Raw genomic sequence first — 26,000 nt, forward strand, 5'->3', positions numbered from 1 at the left:
TACATGTTCAAGTTTTATTACAAAGTATGATGGACAGAAAATATGGTCTTATACAGGAGGCTGAAACAGAATGAAAGGTTGAAAATTAGGTTTAATATACCTAATTAAGCAAGAAATAAAGTCATAGACATAACACTCCACTTTCAGGTGCCTTTGAGATAGCCTTCAATGGGGATTTACCATTGTGGTTTCACAGCACAGTGTTAAAATTTTATTAAAAGCCCTGTGTACAATCAGTCCTGTGAAAATAATATCTTAAAAAGAAAAATGGTTACAGTACAGTTCTGCAAGGGGCAGCTTCCTCTTCACCTGACCAAAGGATGCCACAAAATCTATGGTATAGAGGAAAAGTTTAAATATATAACAAGAAAGTAAGTTCAGACACACTAGGCTAAAAGGGACAGAGATTGATTGGCTAGAGCTTAACATTTCAGAGAACAAGAAATCTCCATTTTCTACATAGAGGTTTGTACAATCATGCTACAAATTCACACTAGGGGAGGGGGGATGGAAAGTCACTGACAGAGGGGTTCATAAAATACACAGGAACCAAAGCAAATGATTCATACTTGACCCAAGAAGCAAGTCAAAGCTTTAGCTCAACAAGTCATAACACACTGTACACCACAGTCAACCCAAGGTGAGAACATTTCTTTTAAATAGCAGATATCACAAGTTCATATCCACTCGCTTGTCCCAAAGGTGGGCACTTCCAAGTTTCCCAGCTGTTACACAGACTGCCAACATCTTTCTTCTCGAGTTCATACTTTCATTAGCTTATTTGTTTCTGGTTTGATATACCAGTCCAAGCCTCTTTGGAAAGGCACCTGCATGTCCTATATTTAAAAAATAATATGCAGAAAGTAGCCTGAGAGGACCTGGCCCATATATTTGCCTTTGACCATTAGCAGCAATGCCCACTGTGGGGGAAGAGGGTGCAGGTGCGGGAGGTGGGCAAGGCTCTGCAATTGAGACTTTCTCGGTAGCTGGTTTGGCCAGTACAGAAATACGATGCTTAGAGAGCCTGGCCCCAAGTTCACAGTGACTGCTCAGTTCAGCTTTCCTCCCAGGGAAAAACCAAATGAAGTGCCAAGCATAGCCCTCCTTCCTCATCCTGGAGTGCAGAGAGTAAAGGGGATAGTCTGCTTTGAGACTTCTACTTCAACGGCTTCCCTTTCCCCAAGCCAGGCAGTTGAAGGAACTGCCATGTTCTCACACAAGGGAAGGGGGACACATGGTCTTGGGCTGGCCCTCCTGTGTTTGGAAAACCTTGCAGGCCCTACCTATTCTTATAGCCTAGGAATTCAAGGCCCAGGCTGCAGCAGGGAGAAAGTTCTACAGTGGAAAGGAAGAGGGAACAGAAGAGGAAGAGAAAGGGGAAAGGTGGGGCAAAGTCAGGATGACTGTTTACAACCTCTGCTTCTTCGGCTCTCAATAAACCTACAGCCAAGAAGAGCCACGGTCTGGGACAATCACTGGACTCCAGAGACCTGAAGATTTCTACCACCGAACATCATGCATGGCTGCATCACTGCAGGGAGACACTCCTCTGCCCTGAGCTGTCACCCTGTCCCCCTTCAATGGCTTCCCTTTCCCCAAGCCAGGCAGTTGAAGGAACTGCCATGTTCTTACACAGGGGAAGGGGGATACATGGTCTTGGGCTGGCCCTCCAGCCCAAGCATCACAGACGGCCGGTGAATGGTCCCTGCCACCCAGGCCACACCTCAGACAGTGTGAATACTTCCCCACCTCAGGCCATTACTGCCCTCTAATATTTTCTCCTTTGACCTAAAGCAACACTTACCGTTGATTTTCTCTCACATTCTAAATCTCCTTCTAAAGCCACGACTATCATCAAAACCTTGTAGAAATCTCAATTTTTTGTTTCTTCCCCAAACCTAACCAGTTCTCTGAGAGTCGATCCTGGTTCTGATAAAACATTCTCACCTAGTTATTAAATATCTTCCCTCTTCAAGTCCTCTCCTCGCAGCCAGATTCCTCCCTGGAAGGAGAGGGTTCCAGCTCTCCTGAGAGTAAACACTCAAGCTCTGGGAGGACTTGTACCCATTCACCAGCTCTCTGAAGTGGAACCTGAGGCCAAACTTATTCCGCACCTTCCCCCACTTCCCCTCAGGGCAGATAAGAAAAACAAAGGGTAGCTTCAGCTCAAGGGCCAAGAACAAGCCAAAGAGCCAGCAGAGCCAGGGTGCAGAGGGGCCACCATGGCCCTTCCAACGGCATCCTGGCAGCTGGTGTGCTCACACTCCAGGAGAGCAGGTGCAGACCCTCCCACCCATGCTCTCTGGCTGTCAGTTTGAGAATCTAAACAGATTAAACAGACACTTGCTTTTGAAACTACAACAGATCTGTGCTTCTGGAACATGGCTGGCTGAGAGGCTTTCTAAATCTCGAGACCACAGAAATCCCCTCCTCAACCATGAGGCCGTTTGGCCTGTGGCAGAAGGAGAGGGTAGGAACTGGGACTTCCAAATACCAGTGTCCCAACCTCTGTGAGCAAGCGTGTGTCAGCGCAGGGAGACGGGGATGTGAGGAGGAGGACTGCACTGCAGGACCTTGGACGGTGACGGGCTGGGAGTCCACAGGGAAGGGAAAAAAAAATCAAAAGTTGTAGGTGAATAAGTAGCAACTTTAACCAAGTATATTCTAATTTCTGTTAAGTAATTTTTTTTCTCCAGGTTGTTTTCAAGTTCTAGTTGACAAATCTCACCATTCAGACCAGGTTTAAGTGCAGACTGGGAAAGGAATCTTAAATCAGAACTCAGTATACTTAAGCCCTGCCAAGCAGGACCAGGTCCCTCTACCACCCTAACCTCCATTTCAGACCCTTTTCCACAGGAGGGAACTGACCGCCTCCTGGAGCAGGCTACCCTTGGGAAAAGGACCTGGAACTGTCCAACACAACTACAAGCAGAGGAGGGTTCAGACCAAGAACCACTCACTTTACATCTCCCCATGACATACTGCAAGTCTGGTGGCAAAAGCAGGGGAGTACACCTCAAGCAGGTGACCAGCCAAAGAGCCCCAAGACCAGCATAAAAAAGTAAAAAGGTAGAAAGGGAAATAAAAGAGCTTTTTACTTTGGGACAAGCCCCTGGGTAGTAAAGAGGTATGACTTTGAGGATACAAATACATCTGCTTCTGAAAAGGAAGACAGCAGAAAAGCTCTCACAGGGCTCAGAATGACGAAGCAGGAGAGAGCTTCCATGGACACAACCATCAGACCGAAAGCCTGCTACCCTCCCTGGGTCTCAGAAACCTTCTGCCATTTGGCAGCGCATGACAAACCAGGCAGACTCCTGCCCAGACTCTAAGTGTGTCCCAAACTCGGCCTACAACCAGAGCTGCACACGAGCCCCCTCCGTGGAACTTACTCGCAGAATGGAAACGGACACCCGTGCCCTCCAAGTCCAATACCGCTCGGAACCCAACCTGGGGGCAGGGCGGCGGACAGGTGTGCACAGAGCTGTTAACTGGCTGACCCTGGGGTCTCTGATTCTTTTTGTAGCTATCTATTTATATGATGGCCTGAAATCACAATGGCCTATCAGTCCCTCCCTTATAAGAGGTGGCATCTCCCCACACTGAGACTTTTTTCAGGGTAAGACACACACGTTGTGTGTCTCTCACACAGGAGTCTCACCTCAGGGCACTCAACCAAGGAGTGGCTGAGAGACCACCAGTCTCAATAAACTACACAGACATACTGAAGCTGGGCTATGGATCATTCTTGCCTATCGTTCAATATACGAAAGAGAATTTCTGGGGCTTTTATTTGGAGGGAAAAACAGACTCTGAAACTAGGTACTGGAAACATGCTGTGGGCTCAGCTTTCCTGAAACCATTGCCCTCAAGTCCCCAGCCGGCCCATCTCAGCTGTAGCACACTCTCGGGAGGTTCCTGTGGGGCTGGACAGAGGTACCGCAGGGAGAAACGGCAGGCTTCACACATCTGTTTTGGAGCCCAGAATGCCCTTGAGAAGAGCCAGGCTGAGAAAAGCTGTGAGAGCTGGCCGACTTCAGAGCACCAGGGCGGAGTGGGACTCCCAGACAGGTCAGTTCTGCTCAGGCAGTGATTCAAGAAGGCAAACTGCTCACGGGGACAAGGGTCCAGTGCCACGTCCAGGCACGGAGGGAAAGGAGGAAGGTGCTGATAGGGAGGACTACGAAACAAAGGAAGAAGCCAGAGAGTAAAATTCTTTTCATAAAAAAATTAGCCTGATAGATAAAAAATATACAAAGTTGAAATTTGTTACAGACATAGATAAGAGGAGGAAAGACAACTTCAGATTGGTTATTTGTTCCCACTTAAGTGCTAGCACGGACATGGACACAGAGCGCTGCCTTGGGCAACAGACAGACAGAGACATCTGGGGCAGAGGACTACGCACACGCCCAGTGCCGGTAATGCTCATTAACACGATGGCTGACAAACAAATATACAGAAATTTTTAATTGAGGAACCAAAGGAGAAGAGGAAAGGAGAGAAAAATCTTAAAACTCAGCCCTGGGCTGAGGAGGCATCACACAGCGCCGAGTCCGGCGCCGAGTGATGGGGTGACTGGCCAGGAACATCTAGAGCAGTTTCTGGTAATAGTGGGTGCAAAGCAATGAAAGACACACTGGCCACTGGAAACATGTTTCTTCTTACTTTGGGGTGGGGCAGAGGCGGGAAATACATAAGCCCCTGCCTCCTGGGCGTGGCGCCTCCACACTACACTCTGAGTATCTCCAGGCAGTTGTTGTAGCAGATGGCAATCCAGTCGGGCTGAGTCGATGCCCACTGCACGTTGTTGATCTCTCCCTCGGCTGTGTAGGCCAGGATAGGGTCCTCGATGGCCCGGGGCATTTGCTGGATGTCCCAGATGAGAGCCTGATGGTCATCCGCTAGGGACACAGAAAGCCAGAAAGCCAGGTCACACCTCAGGCAAAGAAGATAACCACCTCTGCATTTGGTAGTGGTGGCAGTCCGACTTTACAAAACATCTGTTCACCAAAACCCCAGTGAGGGAGATTTTATTTTAAGCCCATTTTACAGACGAGGAAACTGAGATTCAGAACTGTTAAGGGGCTTGCCCCAAACCACAGAGCTCTGCAGCCAGTGAGTGGCAGGGCAGACTCAAAGTGAGCCTCCGACTGTCCCAGGGCTGTATGCACTGCCTCAGAGCTGGGAAGCCAGAGTGGGAGTTGGTGGGCACCTCTCATGTAGGCTGAGCAGGCACCAGGAAAGGAGGATGGGGTGAGATAAAAATGATTTCAAAACATGTCATTTTCAGCCACTTACAGTGCTTGAGTGATTAAAGATCCTTCTCTGATGATTCAATTTAATGGAACTTCCCCCCTATTTTATGGGCATTTACAGTTAAATGAAGTGTTAAACAGATAATGAGATGAAGTACTGTGTGAACATGTGTTATTAAAAACAACTTCCCACTCCTTCACCATCTGGGAGCCTGTGGAGCCTGCCAGGAACCGGACTTCTACAATAAACATGTCTGGAAGGCTGTGGTCCAAGGCCATTTTTGCTGGCTATAAATGGGGTCTCCAGAACCAGAGGGAGCACACAGCTCTTCTTAAAACTGAAGGTGTTGATGCTCGAGATGAAACTGAATTCTATGTAGGCGAGAGATGTGCTTATGTGTACAAAGCAAAGAACAGCACAGTGACTCCAGACGGCAAACCGTACTAAACGGGAGTGCTCTGGGGAAAGGGAACTCGTGCTCATGCAAACGGGCTCGGCCTGTGCTCAATTCCGCAGCAACCTTCCTGCAAAGGCCACTGGACACAGAACCCGTGCAATGCTGTGCCCCTCAAGGATTTAACCTTACTGATAAATAAATAACAACCCTGACTGTGTGTCTCAGTTGGGGGCCCCCTGGCAAAGCGAAGGATCCCAGGTTGGGACACACGGTTGGGCTGCAGGTTTAGTCCCTGGTCAAGATGCAGAGGGGAGCCAACGGATGAATGTTCCTCACACATCGATGGTTCTCATCTTTTTCTCCTTCCCTTCCCTCTCAAATTAGTAAATAAAATCTATTTTAAAGAGTAAAAAATAAATAAAAATTAAAAATAAAAATAAAAACAATTTTCCCAGTAAAAGGCCCCAGGAAGAAGGTGGTCACCTTAAATAAATATAAAAGCACATGAGCTGCCTAGAAGGAAATACTATCACGAGAACAGTGGTACTATTAGGATGGCAAGGTTGTTGGTTAGGTTTACTTTTTTCTAGTTCTAAAGTGACCTGCAATGTTATCATGTTACTTTTATAATCAAAATAGTAAGTTCTTAATCTAAGAGAAGAAAAAGAAAAGCAAGGACCTTCACTCTCACAGTGTCTCATAATCCCATCGGCCCATCCCAGTGGGAAAGCCTGTCTCTGATACACAGGGGATCTGAATAAAATAAACCCTCACTGGCCTCCTGCCACGGCTGTGTAACCCAGGCAAGGTGTGAGATGCCCTTCTGGTGACAATCTGTCAAGATGTCTGGGGAACTGTTTTAAAGGCTCAGCACCTCTAAAGCACTAAGTTCTTTTCCTCAAAACTAAACTAAGCACACTCTTCAGCAGTACCTCCTTCCACGGAAAGGACCCAAGACAGGTGCAGCCCACACAACAGCGGCGAGCCAGGCAAAGGCAGCAGCAGGATGCCCTGCGGGGGGTGTGGCTCAGGGGACTGAGTGCCAGCCTGCACACCAAAGGGTTGCCAGTTTGATCCCCAGTCAGGGCACATGCCTGGCCAGGTCCCCAGTAGGGGCACGCAAGAGGCAACAACACATTGATGATTCTCTCCCTCTCTCTCCCTCTCTCTCCCTTCCCTTCTTTCTAAAAAAAGAGGCAGCAGCAGGAGCAGATGATGAACTTCTGCTGGGGGGAACATTCTTGTTCCCCATGAACAATGGACGACACCTTTATTTTTCCCTTCACCCACCCCTTCCTATCCACACACTCCTGGGGAAAAAAAAACAGGGCAGTAATGAAGAAGTCAGACCACAAGCTGAGTAAGGTACAGAGGAAGGCGGCAGGGCCCTAACTGCCCCTCCATGAGATGCAAAGGCATGAGCAAAGGCCCAACACAGCAAAGACTTCATAAACCTTTCAAATTAATGCTAAAATGGCAGAAAACCACCTAACCACTACACTGCTCCTTTGGCTCCATAATGAACAAGGAAATGAGGACAGTGCTGATTAGCAAGAGGAATACTCATAGTTAGAAGGAAACCCTAGACACTGACAAAGATAAGGTGCAGAACACTGTGGGGCTAGAGTGAAATCCCATCTGTGTATAATAAAGGGACAAGTATTTGTACGGGGGGTGGGAGACTGTGCACCTGCATATATCCACATAGAAAGGTCTGGAAGGAGACACACAAACTGCTGTTAGAGGTCACCTATGAAGAGTACAACTGAGGTGGAAATGGGATAGGAAAGAGAAAAGATTTTTGCTTTCCTATCTTATATGCCTCTGTACTGTTTTAATTTTTAATAAGAGAATTATATTATTTCTAAAATAAAAGCACACTGATAGCCAGCCTATTTCTAAGGGGTTCTCCTTCTGGTCTGGCAAACGGAGAAATGAAAACTACAAGTCACACAGCACTGACCAAGCTAGGCCACGAAGAGCCCTTCAATGCATCCAGAGCTCCCTGTGGGTTCCTCACATCGCCCAAGGGAGATGCCAATCGTGACGGTCCCAACAACTCTGTTATGTCTGAGGCAGACTGCCCACATTCCTAGGTCCAAGTCCTCTGTGTCAATCTAGATTTCGGGAGGGTGGTGGGGAACAGTGTGAGACACGAGTCTATAACTGATACATGATGTAAATAGTAAATGGAAGATGCTCTGATCTCACTGAGAATACAAGAGCATTTGGAAAACTGGACTGCTTCAGTTTCACAAGTGTGGGGAACCTCTTAATTGAGTTACTTTGTGTAAAAATTTCAAACTATCCTTGGAAAACAGTAAGATTATGATTTTAAGAAAGATCTTCTTACCTCTCCCTCCCCAGGTAGCCCCTCCCCTGCCATGATTACCTGCAGTGCAGATGTGGCAGGATGAATGTGGAGCCCACGCAATACCATTGACACATGCTCGGTGGTTGTTTAACCTTGCGACAGGCGTGCATGGAACTCGGACATCCAGAATCACTACCTGCAGAAATAACAAGTAAACTTCAGAGTGTGGCAGAAGAAAAAAAACAAAAGACACTACACAGGAGAAAAATATTTATTTGTTTGTTTGTTTATTTAATTTTATTTTTAGACAGAGAGGAAGGGAGGGAGAAAGAGAGGTGGAGAACATCAATGTGTGGTAAGCCTCTAGTGCACCCCCTACTGGAGACGTGGCCCGCAATCCAGGCAGGTGCCCTAACTGGGAATTGAACCAGTGACCCTTTGGTTTGCAGGCTGGCACTCAATCCACTGAGCCACACCAGCCAGGATGAAAAAAAATTTCTTAAAGCACACCTCCTTCATTTGTGGATTTAAAGATTATTAGATACATAGGCTCTCTGTCCCAAAAGTAGCTACTGGATTGAGGAAAAAGAACACAAAGAAGACACAGGTAGTTTATAGTCTATATCTAAAGCAATACAGGGTCTTCAGACTGATAAGGAAGGGAAGATACAGAAGCAGGTAACTTGAATTTGGATACTGCACCAAGTCCCCCTGGGTGCACATGCTGACTTTCCGTGCATGCTCAGCACTCTCTGCCCCCAAAGGAGAATCTGGAATGTAAGGAGTCTGAGGGACTGGCTCCACAAAACAAAGTTAATCGCCGCATCATCTCTACCCACAACTTACTGTTTTTATCAAGTAACAGGATAGAGTTGCTACTTCCATGTTTGTTTGCCAAAGCTAGAAGAATCTGACTTGACTACAAAAGGGGGAAACTGCCTGTTTCTTTACTCAGCCCCGTGAGCACATATGACTTAGTTTACTTTTTAGATATTGCTTTTCTTGACACCAACTTCAGTTCCTCGAGTACTGAAAGTTCTTAACATATTGTGCTTGTTCTATTATCAGGTTTTTTCAGTCTCCGCACTCCCAGGGTTTGGATAAGACTTCGCTGTGGAGCCCTGTCCTGTGCACTGCAGGAGGTTTAGCAGCATCCCTGGCCTCTGCCCACGAGATGCCAGTAGCACTGCCCCACTCCTGCTGAGTTGGGATAATCAAAACCATCTCCAGACATCTTCAAAAATCCACCAGGAGAAAACTGCTACCAGTTGAGAACCACTGTTCTTGATATATGAAGTAGTACCTGTGTTAGGTGGCAGGGCCTATGCTATCTGAAGCAGGGTTCTCACCTCCATTCCATCCATGGCCATGGTGGCCAGGTAGTTAGGGTCCTGCTTGTTCCAGCAGAGGCGAAGCAGCGGGTGATGCTGTGGGTCTTCATAAATGATGGTGCTGTGTTCTAGATGGCGGAGGTCAAACATCCGCACCGAGCCATCAGCACCCACAGAGGCAAACATGTCCCTGCCACCCCCAGCCCGGCTAAACGCGATATCATAGACCTGTTGGTGAACAAGACATTTCGGTCAGATCCCATTCCATTACCTCCTTTTCCCATACCAGGGAAATGTGCTATCCCTAGTTCATCTAAACCCCTGTTCACGACACAAGAGGAATTGAATAGAGCCAAACAGTGTCTGTGAGTCTGGAACTTGAGAACTCTAACATCAGTGACTTCCCAAAAAGTGAAGATCATTCTGCTCTGGAAATTGGCTGGCTTCTTCCCACATGCACTTTCCAAGTCTTCTTCCTCCAACCCCTGTGACAGAACAAAGAGCACACACCCTGCCGACCAACAGAGCACAAGTACACTGAGCAAGTATGCTGCGTGCTTAGACAGGCTCAGCGGAAGCTGGAGCCAGTGGCTGTCTTCTACCACGACACAAGATTGAGACATTTATTTCCTGGGCCTTGGTGGCTTTCATCTGTGTGCAGTGAGAGGCAGATCCGTGACCACACTAAGGCCAAGATCATCAATTAGAGAGGCGGAAGCAGCCCTCCTGTGGCCACTTAACAGCCAAGATGGTTCTGCTGTGAAACCTGGACCTGAGACTCATTTGCAAGAAGTAACAGCAGTTTTAAATAATGGGAGGCATTCCTGTATTCACAAAGAGTTTAATATCACTCTCTTGCCCTAGGACATGCTCTGTTTCTTCTCCTAGTTGGTCTGCATTTGTAAGTAAATCAATTTGTTTTGAATCATTATTTTCTGTATTTATTACTTGCTGCAAACACTGATCACCACTACTGTCTATGAGAAAATAGAGGCAGAGGGCAACAGAGAGCTTTAGAGAAAGGACAGAGAGACAAAGCCAGAGCCAGACAAGCAGAGAGAGAAGAGAGAGAGACAGAAACTGAAAAAGAAAAACAAATGAAAGAAAAACAAAACCCATCTTCTGGGGTCAAGATTAGTAACATCTGATTTCTGGAGCGACAAGACTGAATTTCTCACTAAATGCCATGACTCCAGCCTTCCTAAGGTTCTGCCTACTACAGGACACTGCCAGACGAGCACCTGTTTCTATACAACCTCCCTTTTTCTCTGACTATGAAGAAATTACACCTCTCCCTCTATGGTAGGAATGAGGAATGATTCCAAAGGGAACTGGCCAGCTCACCACCAGGAGGCCCAGCAGCTCCAGGCTCTGTCCAGCACCGCCCAGCTGTGTGAGGGCAGGCGCATATCTATCAATCTGCACACACCCTGGGGCCGGCTCTCAGTAACTCCCAAGAACAGGAACACCACAGCAGCATCACTGAGCGACAGGGTGCCACGGGCAATGTGGCCGAGTGTATAAAGCTCCCTCAGCTTTAACTGACTGCTTCTTCATCACGGCTCCACTAGTGTAGTTTGCTACAAACCAAGGGAAGACGACAACCCCACATGTATGCTACCTTCCTCTACACCAATCCACCATGTACAACAAGAGCCCCCAAACAAGTCTTTACCTTGACAGAGAGGCGGGCTGAGAAAAACCAAAGGTGCTGGGAGACATCGCTGTCTCTCTGAGAGCAACTATCCTCAGGTTTACTTCTTCCAGGCCAGGGTGCTAGTCCAGGGCCTGTTTGCTGGTCCTGGACATTTCCTCTGGCAGGGAGACATGAATGTATTTCTCCTCTTTTCTTCCTGTCCCCTGAAGCATCTCTGGCAATGGCTGCGTCCCCTCCATGGTTCTAGCTTTTGCCAGGTAAACACAGCCACTGGGCTCTAGGAACCCTGCTTCCTCCCTTGGCCCTTCTGGCCCATAGGCAGAACCCTCCCCGCTGCTGCTGTTCTCTAGATTACCTCACTGCTGCCATTGTAGCTGCTTGGCTTCACCATCACCTGTGCAAGCAATGCCCTGGATTAAATCCCCTCTGCTTACACACTTAGAGTCGTTCTGGTTTTCTGGACTGGATCCTGACAGAGAACAGCAAACTAAATTGTCACATAACTAAAATGTAGCAACCTGTTCTACTGGATGTCAAGAGGGTTTCCAGAAGTTCCTTACTGGTCCTCTCTGCAGGACAAACTCTTCCTTTGCCCCTTGGTTCAGCAGCAGCCCAGTCCAGCAGTCTTGTAACAGATCTTACCCTTAGGAGCACGGAAAGCCAAAGAACAACCCCTTACTAAGGATGATAACCTGGTCACCAACTTCTCATTCTGTGACAGCCTCAAGTTTCTGACTGAAGGTGGAGGCATCCTTTTCATCTGCACACAAAATAATATTCCTCACTGTGCAGGGAAAGGTAGAAGAAGAAGGGAAACACTGCCCACAGGAAATCAGGGTGCTACAAGCATGCAGCAGCTCTGGGAGGAAAAGATTTATGACCATTTTCCAAAAACCACTCATAAGAATGCTCTAATTAAAACACAATCACAAAGAACTTCCTGCAGTTTACAATGAACAGCGGAGAAACATCACCATCAAAATATACCAATATTCAATTTCAAACAGTTTTAAGTATTAAGTGAACATACTAGAATTTCATAAAATAAGTTGAGAAAAACTGATGAATTAGGTTTAACTTCTAGGAAATATCCCTCTTCCTGCCTCCCTCCTACTACCCCTTCCCCCAGAAAGCAAATATATTTTGAGATAAGTGTTACTCTAAGATTAATTTTTAATCACATCAGGTCCATGCTTGTCTATAACAGACTTCATTATTAAAAAACAGAGATCTTGGGCATGAAAAGAAAAATGACAGACTGTACAACACATTGTTTCTATCAGTCAAAAAACGCACCCCTTTACAACAGTGCTATTTTCCACTGTTTGGACACATTACTATTTTCACTTTAGACACGATGTTAGCATTGATTTCTGCAGCGTTTGCCAAACAGTGAGAGAACAGCCTGACAACACTGAAGGCACAGAGAGCCGAAGGGGGACAGCATCATTACCTCTTTATCATGGGCGATCAGTTGGGTCTTCACATGGCCAGACACAAGGTTCACTCGCCCCAACACCTGCCCTGTCTCCAGCCCCCAGATGGTACAAGTCGTATCAATGCTGGAGGTACCTGGGAACAACCAGTGCATGTCAGTGGCTGAGAGGAGTGAGGTTCCCAGGCAGTCCTCTCTCCCAGTGCCTACTTACCTGTTCAGCACAGACCACATGCCACAAACACCTCCTAGAACAGGGAGGGTACTAGGAGAGCCCAAAAGAGTCAAGTGTTTAATCCTTACCCTAGGACCTTGGACTCTCACTGGCAACAAACTGTACACACACAGGAAGCTCGATTCCATGCGTGGAATTAATAAACACATTCCACATCTAGTCTCTTTAGTCCCATTCTAGGATAATGCATGGCCCTCGGCCCCAGTTATAAATTGGCCCAGTGTTACAGCTGAGAAAATGTTATCTTTGCTTCTTCAAACTGGAATTAGCACTCCCTCACTCCCTTACCTAAAAGATAAGGATCCACCTCATTCCAGTCAAAGGAGGTCAAAGGAGCACAGAAATCTGAGTTCTTGTTATTGTTTAGCAAACATTCCAGCCTGGTCTCTGTTTCCCCAACCTAAAACAAAAACAAACAAACAAACAAAAAAAAAACAACCAGTCTCATTTTCACCAAAAATCTTTAAAGCTCCATTTAGATAACATCTTAGTAAACATAAGACATGGGGGTGGCAGGGAGCAGAACATTTTATCATAAAGAGTAATAAAACCCAGAGGAACTCCCTGAATACTACTTCTTTCCAAGCTTCCTTCTCTGCCTAGCTCTGTTTTCCAAATTTTTCTATAGAGGTCTTCTCACCAGCCCTACCCAGAATGAATCTTGGTACCTTGCCTGGCTGGGCACTACCTCTAGGTTAGGAGATGCCACTGCCAATAAGCTAAGCTCCGCTGACAGGGGAGGTGACGCTCCATAATCCACATGCACACTTCACTAGAATCAGTGGCCCTGTAGTTTGTTTAATTTACTCAAAAGTATCTTGGCTATAAACAGAATAAGAGGCCTCAAGTATCACTACCCCCACAAAGGTTATATCAGGTTAACTGAGCCTTGGGTTTCCAGGGCTGGCTGCAGCCAGCAGCAGGAACTTCCAGGAATCTTGGCTAGGTTTACTAGGAAATCTGCTGAGCCAGACCAGGTCATTGCAGACACATAAACATCTGTTTCTCTGGGGCTTCGATGGCACTCACTGCCTCCAGCCTCAGTCTGGTCTCCATGACTCCGTGCTGCTAACAGCAGCTGACACAAGCACCTGCTTACCCTCCACACTCGGAGATAGTCGCCGCTTGTCGCCAGTAGGTCTGGATAGACACCTTTTGTGTCAGGGATCCACATGAGCTTTGTGGTGGGGTACGGATGGTCAAAGGTGTTTCGGCAAATAAACTCTGAACTCTCTTCATCTAAACCAACAAGCTGAACCTGTAACACAACACAGTTGAGCCATATAAATGTGTTTTTCTGGAGCAGAGTCAGGTACATCAGAACACTGTCAGTGAGAAAAGTCCTGACACAGTACTGCAGAGTCAAGAATGACCACAGAGTGAGGGAAGCTAGTCCAACCATCCCATTGCTCAGAGGAGGAAACCCAGACTCAGAGCGCTGGGTTACAGTCAACACTGCAGAGCTGGTGAGAGGCAGGGACAAAACTTGAAGACAGGTTTTCAGATCCAAATCCTGCACTTTTGACTCATAGAACCGCATTATCTGCCCCAAGGGTTACACCTTCCTCCACAGCCCTGAAGCATCTGATAAAGTATGTTTTCAGTTACTCCACTGTCTTAAAGGGCTGTAGGTATTTAGACCCTGTGCAGTTCCATACAACAAAGCAACCCTCATCCCCACTGGCTAGTAACAGGTTTGCACAAAAAAAAAATATGAGAAATGAGCAATCGAGAACTTTTTTTTCCTACTGGGATAAAAAAAGATGGTATCATTGATGAGAAAGTTCCTTGGTTCTCGTTACTTTTCCTTAGAGTCAATTTTGGGCCAATATTGACTTCCATTGTGGCTCAGTCAGTGGGAAACACCATGGTATGTACTTATGACCTTTCACCAACTGGAAGACGGAATGAGGAATTTTTGCTAAAGATCCGTAATAAGATAAGCACTAACCATACAACAGAAAAATAGAATTTCTTTTACTCTGACTCACTTTCAGTCTTATACCAGTATTTTCCTATTTTTTTAAATGTAGGTATAGATGCATACAATAGAATTTCACTTAAGTGCACAGTTCAATGATTTGGAATATATACATTTGCAAATGTATATAGTTTTGTAAACCTCTCCAAATAATTGATATAGACATTTGCATTACCCCAAAAAGTTCTCTTGGGCTCCTCTGTAGTTAATCCCCTATCCCTAGTCCTAAGCAACCTATGATCCATTATAGCTCTGCCTTTTCTATAATATCATATAAATGGAGTCATTGCCCTGGTTGGTGTGGCTCAGTGGACTGAGTGCCAACCTGCGAACCAAAGAGTTGCTGGTTCAATTCCCAGTCATGGCACATGCCTGGGTTGCAGGCCAGGTCCTCAGTAGGAGGTACACAAAAGGCAACCACATATTGATGTTTCTCTCCCTCACTTTCTCCCTCCTTTCCCCACTCTCTAAAAATAAATAAAATCTTTTTAAAAATAATTTTAAAATAGAAAATAAATGGAGTCAATAGTGTTGAGTCTTTTGTGACTGGCTTCCAGCATGCCACTCTTGAGACTCAACCACGTTGTGTATATCAGTAGTGTCCTTTTTTATTGCTGAATAATACTGTATTATATGTAATCACTATATCCAGTTGATAAACTTGGGGGTTATTTCTAGTTTGGGGTCATTAAATGTAAATTGATATAAACACTTATGTAAGAGGTTTTTTGGGGGCGGACAAGCCTTAATTTTTTTCTTGGGTAGACAACTAAGAATGAAATTGCTGGGTCATCGTTTATGTTTAACTTTATTCAAAAACAAACTCCCAACCTGTTTTCTAAATGGATTTGTCATTTTGCATCCCCACTAGTATTACATGGGGGTTCCACATGCTCCACATCCTTGTCAGCACTTGGTATTGCCAGCTTTTCTTTTTGTCGTTCTAATAGGTGTAGTAGTAGTATTTTTATTTGCATTTCTTTTTAAGTCATTCTAATAGGTATAGTAGTAGTATTCTTATTTACATTTCCCTAATGATACTTAGCACCTTTTCATGTGTTTATCTGCTGTCTGTATTTATTCTCTGGTAAAGTCCATTCAAATATTTTCTCCTTTAAAAATTCTTTATTGTTTTTTAAATTCATAGACAAATCAGGCTGAAAGTACAGAGTTCCCATATACCCCTTGCCCCCGCACATGCACAGTCTTCTCCACTGGCATGTTTGTTATCAACTGATGAACCTGCCACCCAAAGCCCAGAGTTGGCGTTCGGTCTTTGTAGGGTGCATTCTATAGACTTTAACAAATGTATAATAATGTGTATCCATCGTTATAGTATCATATAGAATAGTTTCACTTCTTTTACTGGGATGCTTGTTTCCTTATTTATTGAGCTTTCAGAGTTCTTTGTGTATTCTAAATACAAGTCCCTAGTTATGTGTGTGTTTTTAAAGATTTCATTCATTTATTTATTTATTTTAGAAAGGGGCAAAGGGAAAAAGGAGAGAAACATCCATCAGCTGCCTCCCACATGCCCCCAACTGGAGACCTGGTCTGAAACCCAGGCATGTGCTCTGACCAGGATCCGAACTGGTGACCTTTCAATTCACAGGTCAGTGCTCAATCCACTGAGCTGCAATAACCAGGGCCCTAGTTACATGTTTTGCAAGTATCTTCTCAGACTATGGCGTTATTTTCTTTCAATGTCTTTTGAAGGGAGATTTAAAATTTTGATGTCAGTTTATCATTTCTTTTATAGCTCATGTTTTTTGTTATCCTAGCTAAGAAACTATTGCCCAATTGCAGGTCACAAATATTTTAAGAGTTTTGTAGTTTTAGATTTTATAGTTAGGTCTCTGATCCATTTCAAGTTACCATAATTGTTTTATACAATGCAAAGTATAAATCAAGGTTCATTTTTTTACATATGAATATCTGATTGCCTCAGCATCATTTGTTGAAAATACTGTACTTTCTTCTTGGCCTCTCTGTTGAAAATCAATTGACCACATATTTTTGCATCTATTTCTGGATTCTCTGTTCTGTCCCATTGGTCTATATGCCTATCTGTTTACTAGTACCACATTGTCTTGATTGGAGCCACTTTCTGGTGAAGTCCTGAAATCAGAGTGTGAGTTCTCCAACTTTGTTCTTTTTCAAAAAGGTTTTGCTATTCTACACACTTGCTTTTCTCTATAAACTTTAGAGCCAGCTTATCAAATTCTACAAAAAAACTGCTGAAATTCTGACTGGGGTTGTGTTGTATTTATAAATCAGTTTGGGAAAACTGCTATACTAAAAATATTGAGTCTTCCAAACCCTGAACATAGCAATTCTCCACTTATTTAGGCTTTCCTTAATTTCTCCCAGCAGTTTTGAAGTTTTCAGTGTAAAAGTCTTCTATTCCTAAATGTTTCTAAAAAATGTTTGTTATTGATTTTGGGGAGAGAGAGAGGTAAAGAAAAAACCCCAATGACTTGTTGTTCCACTTTATACATTCACTGACTGACTCTTATACGTGTCCTCACTGGGGATAGAACTTACAACCTTGGTGTATCAGGACAACGCTCCAACAATGTGAGCTATCCGGCCAGGGCCCTAAGTGTTTTTATTGGGGGTACTCTTTCAGCTATTAATAGAGGGGAGCCAGATTTCTCCTTTGGCTATTATTATTTGTATATAACTTCCTTGAAAAAAGGAGTAAGTGGGTGAGTAGCAGAATTTCGATGCCAAATCCTACAACAAACCCCTCACCATTATATTCTCTTATCATTTTCTTACTCAGACATAAGTTTTACCTATCTTAATGATCTTCCAATTGGGTTTATTTTATTCTTTAAATGCATGTTTAGATTGTAAGAGAATTATAAAGTGTATGACTATTGTATAAAATCAAAGTATAAGTATATTAAAGTTACTAACTCCCTCATCCCATCCCCAATATATCAAATTATTAACTCCATGTGTGTTGCTTCCGCACTCTTCTCTATGCTCGAACATATTTACACACAAGTATAAGGTTTTCCCTCAACTTTCAGAAAAAAATGGGATATTATATCCAATGCTATAAATCTTACTTTTTATTAAATAAAACAATGGGCATCACTTAGGTCAATATGTAGGTCCAACTCATTCTTTTAAACGATGCAAAACATTTTATGCCTTGGACACACGTGTATGTGTCCAGCTGTCATTACTTCTGGGGGTCAGAGTTCCAAGAGCATTAGAAGGTATGTGCATTTTAAATTTTAATAGATGCTGATTTACACTCTAAATAGGTTGTAGCAACTCACACTCCTACCAGGTATTTATAGTAGTGCAATCTACAATAGCTTCTGTCAAATGTGGCTGGCCTAATTTCTCCCTGCCCTCTTCAGGACTGGACTATTTTGCCTGAATGTCCAGAACATCCTTTATTCACTTTTAAAATGAACAATAAAAACTTTCCTAGGAAATGTTTTATTGCCAACTGTTCTGTGCCCATTTTTCTTTACTTCAAACCTTTATTCCTATTATTTCTTTAACTGCATATTTGAGTTTTTGTGTTTCATTTTTTTGGTCTTCTTCAGGAACACCAATTATATAAGTTAGATCTTCTTTATTTTCTGTATCTAGTACGTTCTAATTGTTTCCATTTCATTTGCTTAATCTGTCTCCCCTATCCCTCCCTCACTGTATTTTCAGCAGTTGGTATTCATTTTTATTCTTTTAATTCTGCAATAATTTTTGTTTTTGCTTCCACTATTTTCCTGGGCTCTACCTGCTGATGTTTTTCTTCTGCCACCATGCCTTATTTTACCAGATCTGCATCTCTGCTTGGAGGTCTTTATTTTCCTAAATTCTCTGACTTTGTGTGGCAGGGCTGGCCACTAATTTCCAACTGAGATAAAAAACATTTTTTCTAGTGTGGGTACTTTACCTGCCACTTGTTTCCCATTTCCCCCACTCCCTACTTACAGTGTTTCTATAGCTACTGTGCTGGTTCCTTTTGAATGAGGCAAGTTCTCCCTCAATGATGTAGACAGTTCCTGTGGGAAAGAGGTCATGGCCATGTTCCAAGTTAGCAGAAACATGTGAAGCTTTTGCATCTCCCCAGCTTACAGAGATGAGGAGCTGCCGAGCTGCTCACAATTTAATCACTTGTTCAGTCAGTCTCATGTAATGCTTCTAAAGAAGATGGTACTTCTGTATCTCCTTGCACAGCTTAGCTCCCCTTTGCCCACAGTGTCAAACAGGGTCTGAAGAATCTCCTGCTGCCAGCCGGTGCACCCTCTTTCCGCTGTCCCAAACAAGGGATTGTTGATTTTGCTCAACAAAATCCTATTCTGGAAAACTGCCCTTCTGAGTTTAAAACTGCAGCCATAGATACCCTTTCTCAGCAGCTTCCTATACCCATTTCATCTTCGTTATACTGCCATCCTTCCTCACTGCTGGTCAGAACATTAAGGAAAAATTATCTAACTTTAATCATCTTATTATCAACATGTAGGAGACCCTTCTGCCTTTTTCTCCCTAGTCTCCCATCTTACTGCTAAACTTCTTGTCTTTCCCTCCTCTGCTCTTTTCTGTAACTGTTGCTTCACAACACTTTACCCACGGCATGTGAAACAAATGCCACTAAAAAGAAATAGCTGTGAAACATGATCAGTTTTATTTATTTTTAAACTATGGATTTTATTGTGTAAGATGTCTTCTAAGGAGCAGATATGCAATATAAAATATTTACTCCTTGAAGGCATGACCGCATCTTCACTTTCATTTTTATTACTTTAATGAATAACAACATGAATTATTGTTCACATTACTCATACCCTATATTTTTTAAAAATTAAAAGATGTCATGTCTAGCTTATTAATGTAAGCTTCCCGAGGGAGGAAATTGTGTATTCCATTTATTATATAGAGTGCCAGTACCAGAACATGAAGGTCGATACATATGTGTATGTGTAATTTTTTTATGCCTCCAAGTTATCCAAATCAATATACCACTCCAGTCAGTGGCATGTTTCCCCAAAATTGTTAATATAACCAAAATAAGCTAAAGCCAAATTCTGAGAGAATAAAGCAACTTTTCTTGGGCTTTTCCATTTGATCTCCCTTCCAGTCTGTTCCTGACTGTTGCTGATCACTGCCTGCACAGACATCCTGCTGAGTCAAACTCTGAGATGAATTCTGACACAGCACCCCTTCAGTTCCTGGCACTGAGGCTGGCCAACCAGGCACCACCACCTTAAGCAGGCCAAACTACCTACAGAACTCAGATTCATTCATAGTTCAAATCACAGCATCTCCAGTACGTCTGTGTGAGCCAGGTTAGGGCAAAAAGCACTTTTATCCAGTTGGTCCTATGAAGGAATTAGTCCTCTCACTGTCTAGAAAAAAGAAAGGAGGAAGTTAAAACCAGAAGAGTTTTTATTGTTTCAATTCCCCTGCTGACAGTCTTGCCAGAGCTGATGGAACCCTGCAAAATTTCCAAAAGTCTAAATATCTGTCAAAAATACGTACATGTACTATAATACATTTTCTTTATTGCTGCCAATCTCATGTCTGCTAATGTAGGCTACAGGTTACCAAGTATCATCACTGTGCCTAAAACATGTATGTGTTCAATACATATTTGCTGAATTAATAAGCAAATAAATGAGGACCCTGAAGGGCTATCACAAATACTGAGAGATGAAATATAACATACCAGAGCCAAAATAATTACTCACCAAATAGATAAAGTAACTCTGCATTAAAAAAATCTCAGACAAATTAACAAAGGCTGACAAAGCAAGCATTCACCTTATGTGTATTTCAAGTACAAAGTAATCTCACCCAGATTCACTACCAGTATTTTTCAAAAAGCGTCAGGTACCTATAGTCGCTCTCTTTACAACCTCAAAAATGTTTCCTAGATGCTAGATATTAAAGCACAAGTAATCAGATAAGTTAAAATTAGGGCAAAATAAAGCCCCATCATCCTACCAGTTCTATTCAAAACTAACCCTGAAACATGCCACAAACTGCTGCCTATCTTTCCCCATAAAAGACAGGAAATGTCACCTGTCTAAACACCACAGATATTGTCAAAACTCAGGCAAAAGACCAGAGTTCTTATATCAGAGTTACTGTGTCTGAGCCTGGTGGAACAAGAGAAAAGGGACTTAAATTAGCACATTACAGTACTTACAAGTACTGCAGTCTTCCAGACCACAGAATGGGTTTAGTTGAAACGAGTCATGGGAATTATCCACTACCCGCACCCCCCTCTCCCAATCTTTAAAAGGCAAATGAATGAACATTATGACCTTTTAAGGTAGCTTTCTCTCTCAGGGTCCTGATTCCTCTTTGGAAAATTCAGAAGTCAAATTTACCTAATACCCATATAATTCTCTTTGATTATATTTCAATTACAGGTACAATGATGATGATGATTAAATAGTAGCTAACATTTCTAAATCGCTTGCTATGTGCCAGAGTTCCATTATGTATATTAGCTCATTTAATCTTACAGTTTACAGAAAGGAAACTGAGACACAGAAGTTAACTTGCCCAAGGCCAGAGAGAACTGGGAAGTGGCAGGCCAGAGATCTCAATCCAGGCTACCTCAAGGAGGCTAGCTATCTGGTAATAGAGCTGTTTTCATTGGATGAAAGGACAGAACCAACGTTTGGGCACTTAACTGATACAAAAAGATCAGGTTCCTGCCTGTGGTCAGCAGATGCCAAGGTAATTCCAGGGTAAAGTTCTTAGAGTGCCACCTGGACCACCTGTGTCTGAATGACTTGAGTGTCTGTTAACTTTAGGGGTGGAGCCCAGGAATGTGCCCGTCCCTCAGGGGATGTCACACCCACACGAAAACTTAGAGAACCACTGCTTCACTGCCAAGGCTGCTACATCCCCCAGCAAAACCCACAGGGAACAGAGAACACAATGGCCAATAATGGGACAGAATCCTGATCTTTACTCTGTAATGATTTCCAGATTTAGACGTTGGAACACCTGAAAGTTAAGTCATTCTTGAAGTTCTAACAAATTTAATTCTATCAAACTAGGCATAATTTCATTATAGGAAAACATGAATACATTAATACAAACTTTAAAAAGTATAACCATGTTTTCTGATAGTCAATGTCTCCACAGTAAAAAAGACCATTTCTGGGCTTTTCATCAACATTAATTTGCTATGTCCACTTATTCTGTCCTGCTGAGGGCAAGCAGAAACCAAAGGTCTGAAAATTCCAAACAATTATTTTTAAATCCCTGCAAAATTATGAAGTCTGGCACCTCCATGTCAAGTTTTCTCCAAAACTGAGCCTGAGTATCACTGCTTTAAAGTGGGATTTACCACCCATCAGCCTCTAGCCACAGATCCTCTACAGCAGGACTTCTTACCTTGGGGTCCATGAACTTGAATTGAAAAATTACATTCACATTTTCACTAACCTGTAGTTGAAATTTAGCATTTTCTTCAATTATAAATGGAGGCAGTTACAGCCGCATTATTCGGTGTCTTTGTCACAAATATAAGTCACTGATTTTTTTCATATCACATTACAGTTGTTAAACATCTTTAAATGTTGTTAAACCTTCATCACTACTTCAAAAGCACAATAATAATTACAGCGATGGTGCAATTCAATGAGCTAATATAAAAGTATACATATTACTAATATCACTTTTTAAAAATGTTCTTGATAACTGTAGTTCCATATAATTGGTTTCCTTCATAACCCTATGTACTTTATGCATTTGAAAACACAATTGCAAAAAAAGGTCCACTGACTTCAGAGGGTGTGCGGACACACACTCTCAAGTCAAAAACCTTGACTTGGGTTGGGGCACAAAAATAGCTTTAAGACACTGATCACCTACATCACATGTGTGAGTTAAGACATAGTTAACTGCTTATTCTGTTACTACTGGGATTATTAGTTTGCATTACACTACTAAGGCCACACTGCCTGTGTGCCTGGCACAAAAGAGCTCTCATACAATTGCTAAATCAAAGGACAAACTTTGGGGTAAAGTTTCTGCAACTGAGGTTTGACACCAATTACGCCACTGACTCTGCCAGCAGCCTAACTGTGGCTCAGTTTGTCCTCTCTTAGAAATGTAACTACCTACTGCTTACTCAGATTAACCCTGGAAGAACTTGCAAGGGGGAAAAAACATCTACTTGTGTGAGACTCAAGCCCTTTAAAAGACATATTTCACTTTTTAAAAAACCTGTATCCTTAAACAATAGTTCTAGTGCTCTTAATTTCACGAATGTGGTTTCAAATCAGGACCATGAATTCCATTCCCAGCTCTGCTGTCCACTATGGCCGTAAGAAAGAGGAATTAGAGAAAAAACAAAGTTATGTCTTGCTCAGGACTTTCTGGTTTCTGTGGGTAAGGGGTGGACCTGAAAATCAGTGTGCACTCCACGGTATTTGTCTGTAAATTGTGTACATGTAATGTCTGGGCAATGAGAGTTCCTCACTTTTATCAGTTTCTCAAAGGGGATTCCAGAGAAGTTAAGTCCTAACTCTAGAGAAACAGCTGTGCTGCTAAAGAACTGCAGACAAACAATGTTCAAATGTTTTTTATGGGACCTTCACCTTTCCTACAACAAACTGTGGGTCAGAAATAACAAGACTGACTGACATGTGCTAGTCAAAAGGACCAGTCAGGACCCAATCCTAGCCTGCCTGGCCTTTTCCCCTGCACATGACTGTCTAGGAGGAGTGCTTTCAACACACTAGTCAAGGCTTTCAATTGCTCTGATCCTTAACAATCCAACATTCAGAAGCTTCCCCCTGCTACCTGTGCTTCTACGAAGGCTTCTCAAATTGATGGATACTTACCATTCACGGTAATACATCTGTATTAGTAAGAAGCCAAGGAAAGATACGGCAAGTGTCATCCTTCTCTATTCAGAAAACAGTGGCGGGATCAAGGCTACAGGCTAAGATTTCCAAAAAGAGATCGCTTTTTAAAGGACAGATATGAGACAGCAATGGCAATCCTGGCAGAGGGACTGGGTTAACCATGAACAGTACCTGGGGCTGGGAGTAGGGGGAGGAGAAGCCTGCGCGGTAAACAGCCCTAAGAGAAATCCAGCCTGGCTAGGAGTGACCACCAACTGAATCGCGAGCATTATCCTTCACAGTCATCACTCTCTCTTTCCTCCTCCTTCTCCGCCCCCCAACTGAAGCAATGCGGCAGGAGGGAAGGGAGACAGGAGTGATAAATGGCGTAGCACTGGGGTGTAAATTCGGGTTTGAGGTCTGTTTCCGCCACGAAATAGCTGTCTGACTTCGGCAAGCCACAACATCGTGCCTCGGTTTCCCCATCAGTAAAATGGGGGTACGGGGTAACTACTCTCCTGACTACACAGGAATGGTGCCGGGGTTAACTGCAAGTGCGAAACCCTCGGCTCAAGACCAGACTCAGAGGAACCGCTCCGTGACGCTAAGCCAAGTCCGCAGGAGGGTCCTGGGGTCTGGGCTCCAGCCCGGAAAGGGCGCTCCAGGGGCCCGCTCCCCGTCAACTGGGTTCCGAGCCCCTGCCCGGCCCACCTTGTTGTTGTACTCCTCCACGAAGCTGCCCAGCGCCAGACGAAAGCGCTTGTCAGGCCGCACGCTCCAGTTCATGGCGTAGACGGTCCAAGGCGCTTCATACTTGTAGATCTCCTTCCGTTTGCCGTGCAGGGACATGGTGGCTGCCGTGGGGCCGCAGTGCGGGCCGGGTCAGCAGCGGACTGAGGCGGACCGGGCGCGCGGCGGCCGAGGAGCCGGACCTGGGACCCAGGGGTCCGAAGGGAGGCGGGGCCGGGGCTGGCAGGGACAGCCTAGCCCGGAAGCGGGGCCTCGGCAACAGACAACCACAGCCTCGGCCCGACCCCCACTTTCAAACCTGCTTGGGCTCGGACAACAACCACCTTCCGTTTGAGACACTGCTCCCGCCCTTCTCGAAACGGAAGCCACGCGTTCTCCACAGTGGTGCCGGTGGTTGGCTGCTTGGCACGTCATTTAGGGAAGCACCTTCTCTTCATTGGCTATTGTACCTATAGCTTTTGAAACTTCCTCGCTATTGGTGCAAATGTTTGTCATCCCAATTACTCGTCCAGCTTAATTACAGGGGGCAGGCTCTTTCTCTGTCCCATAGGTCATTGGCTGATCAAGATGTCAGTCAGAGAGCTAGCGCAGTGCGGGTGAAAGGGGGCGTGGGTGGTTTAGCGGCTGTAGTGGGGAGCAGCAGGCTTTCAAGTTCTAGGCCAAGTCTGAGAGTGAAACCCCTTGTGTGACCTCTTTTTGTTAGGTAGGATAGATCGTAAACCAAGGCAGGCAGGAGGAGGGAGGCCTGTCTCACTCACTAACTCAGCAGTCCTGCCCCCGGTTTGACAATATCGCCAGGTGCACGGGAGGAGGGAAGCCCTTGAAATTCTATGTATCCTTTCCACTGTCTGGGAAACCGTGTCTTCATTCCAAGGCATGGAAGGGGAAAGAGAGGGGGGTCCACAGTGCCTCCCAAATGAAGCAAATAAAACAACTTTGGTTAATTCCCTACCTCTGGTCACTATCGGGTGTTACAGGGAGTTCCTAATCCTTACATAAAGAGCCCATAAATAACTTTGGGTAACTGCCTCAACTTTAATTAACTGCCTCCTGTCTCACATTTGTTTTATAACAAAATGAACAAATGTGGCCTGCAGCAAGATACGGATTTGGGCTAACAGACTCCCACACATACCTAAGTTTGGGTAATCACGTCCCCTGGGGAAAGCTGGCACCACCTTTCAATCAATATGTAACTTCTTCACCCCCATTACCCCACTATATAAGTCCTCAGAACAAAGGACCTGATGTGTTGCCACCCTTGCTTTTGTCACCCATGCTCTTGCCTTTCTCTCCCACATCAGCAAAGCCTGTTCTCTTCCAAGAGAAGGTGTCACCAATAAATCCTGCCTTCATGCTAATAGGGTTGCTGATCTGTACATCTTTACTGTGTCAGCAAAAAACAAAAATAAAAAAAACAAAACAGGGTTTCTCCCATAATACTTTGATTTCCACTCTGCAGCTACTGTCCTGAGTGGCTTCTCCACGCTGTCCACTAAAAATTAAAATCTTGCCTTACTCAAGGACCTGCTGCATTTTGTGGCACTGAGCCTCGCAGCCTGGCAGTCTGTCCCTCGAGCCAAGGGGGAACCACCTTCTCTCCTCACTCATGCTAACACACCCTTTAAGACAGGAGTTATTCTCCCATTACCCCAAGGGCTGGCCATTGGCTTACCTTTTCAGACTGACCCACCGATGTGCTCAGGGCCAAGCCACCTGCAGTCAGACCTTCCTGTGCTTTCCTGTCTATCTAGAAATGTTAGGCATTCCGGGGTGGGTTTTCAGTGGGCAGCTCCCTGACCAG

At 44.4% G+C, this 26,000-nt stretch overlaps 1 protein-coding gene and 1 pseudogene across 1 annotated transcript; one reads left to right on the forward strand and one right to left on the reverse strand.

The window, feature by feature from the left end:
* On the reverse strand, positions 1 to 24,539 carry DCAF7 (DDB1 and CUL4 associated factor 7). Its single transcript, XM_045836227.1, has 7 exons — positions 24,158 to 24,539; positions 13,728 to 13,886; positions 12,917 to 13,028; positions 12,412 to 12,530; positions 9,320 to 9,529; positions 8,049 to 8,166; positions 1 to 4,904 (listed from the first exon to the last, which is right to left on the reverse strand). The coding sequence occupies exons 1-7, from the start codon at positions 24,293 to 24,295 to the stop codon at positions 4,732 to 4,734; spliced, it is 1,029 nt and encodes a 342-aa protein (XP_045692183.1). The 5' UTR covers positions 24,296 to 24,539; the 3' UTR covers positions 1 to 4,731.
* LOC123816957 lies at positions 5,509 to 5,839 on the forward strand (annotated as a pseudogene).
* Positions 24,540 to 26,000: the final 1,461 nt, after the last annotated feature.

This window comes from Phyllostomus hastatus, unplaced genomic scaffold (genome assembly GCF_019186645.2).
Source record: "Phyllostomus hastatus isolate PE091 unplaced genomic scaffold, TTU_PhHast_1.1 phas_contig_210, whole genome shotgun sequence".
Taxonomy (NCBI): domain Eukaryota; kingdom Metazoa; phylum Chordata; class Mammalia; order Chiroptera; family Phyllostomidae; genus Phyllostomus; species Phyllostomus hastatus.

Excerpts from the sequence above, each read along its gene's own strand:
- DCAF7 (XM_045836227.1), bottom strand. The coding sequence starts at position 24,295 with ATGTCCCTGCACGGCAAACGGAAGGAGATCTACAAGTATGAAGCGCCT. Across the intron at positions 8,167-9,319 it reads TGGCCATGGATGGAATGGAG|GTAGTGATTCTGGATGTCCG; the intron begins GTGAGAACCCTG and ends TTATTTCTGCAG. Across the intron at positions 4,905-8,048 it reads CTGCCACATCTGCACTGCAG|CGGATGACCATCAGGCTCTC; the intron begins GTAATCATGGCA and ends CTGTGTCCCTAG.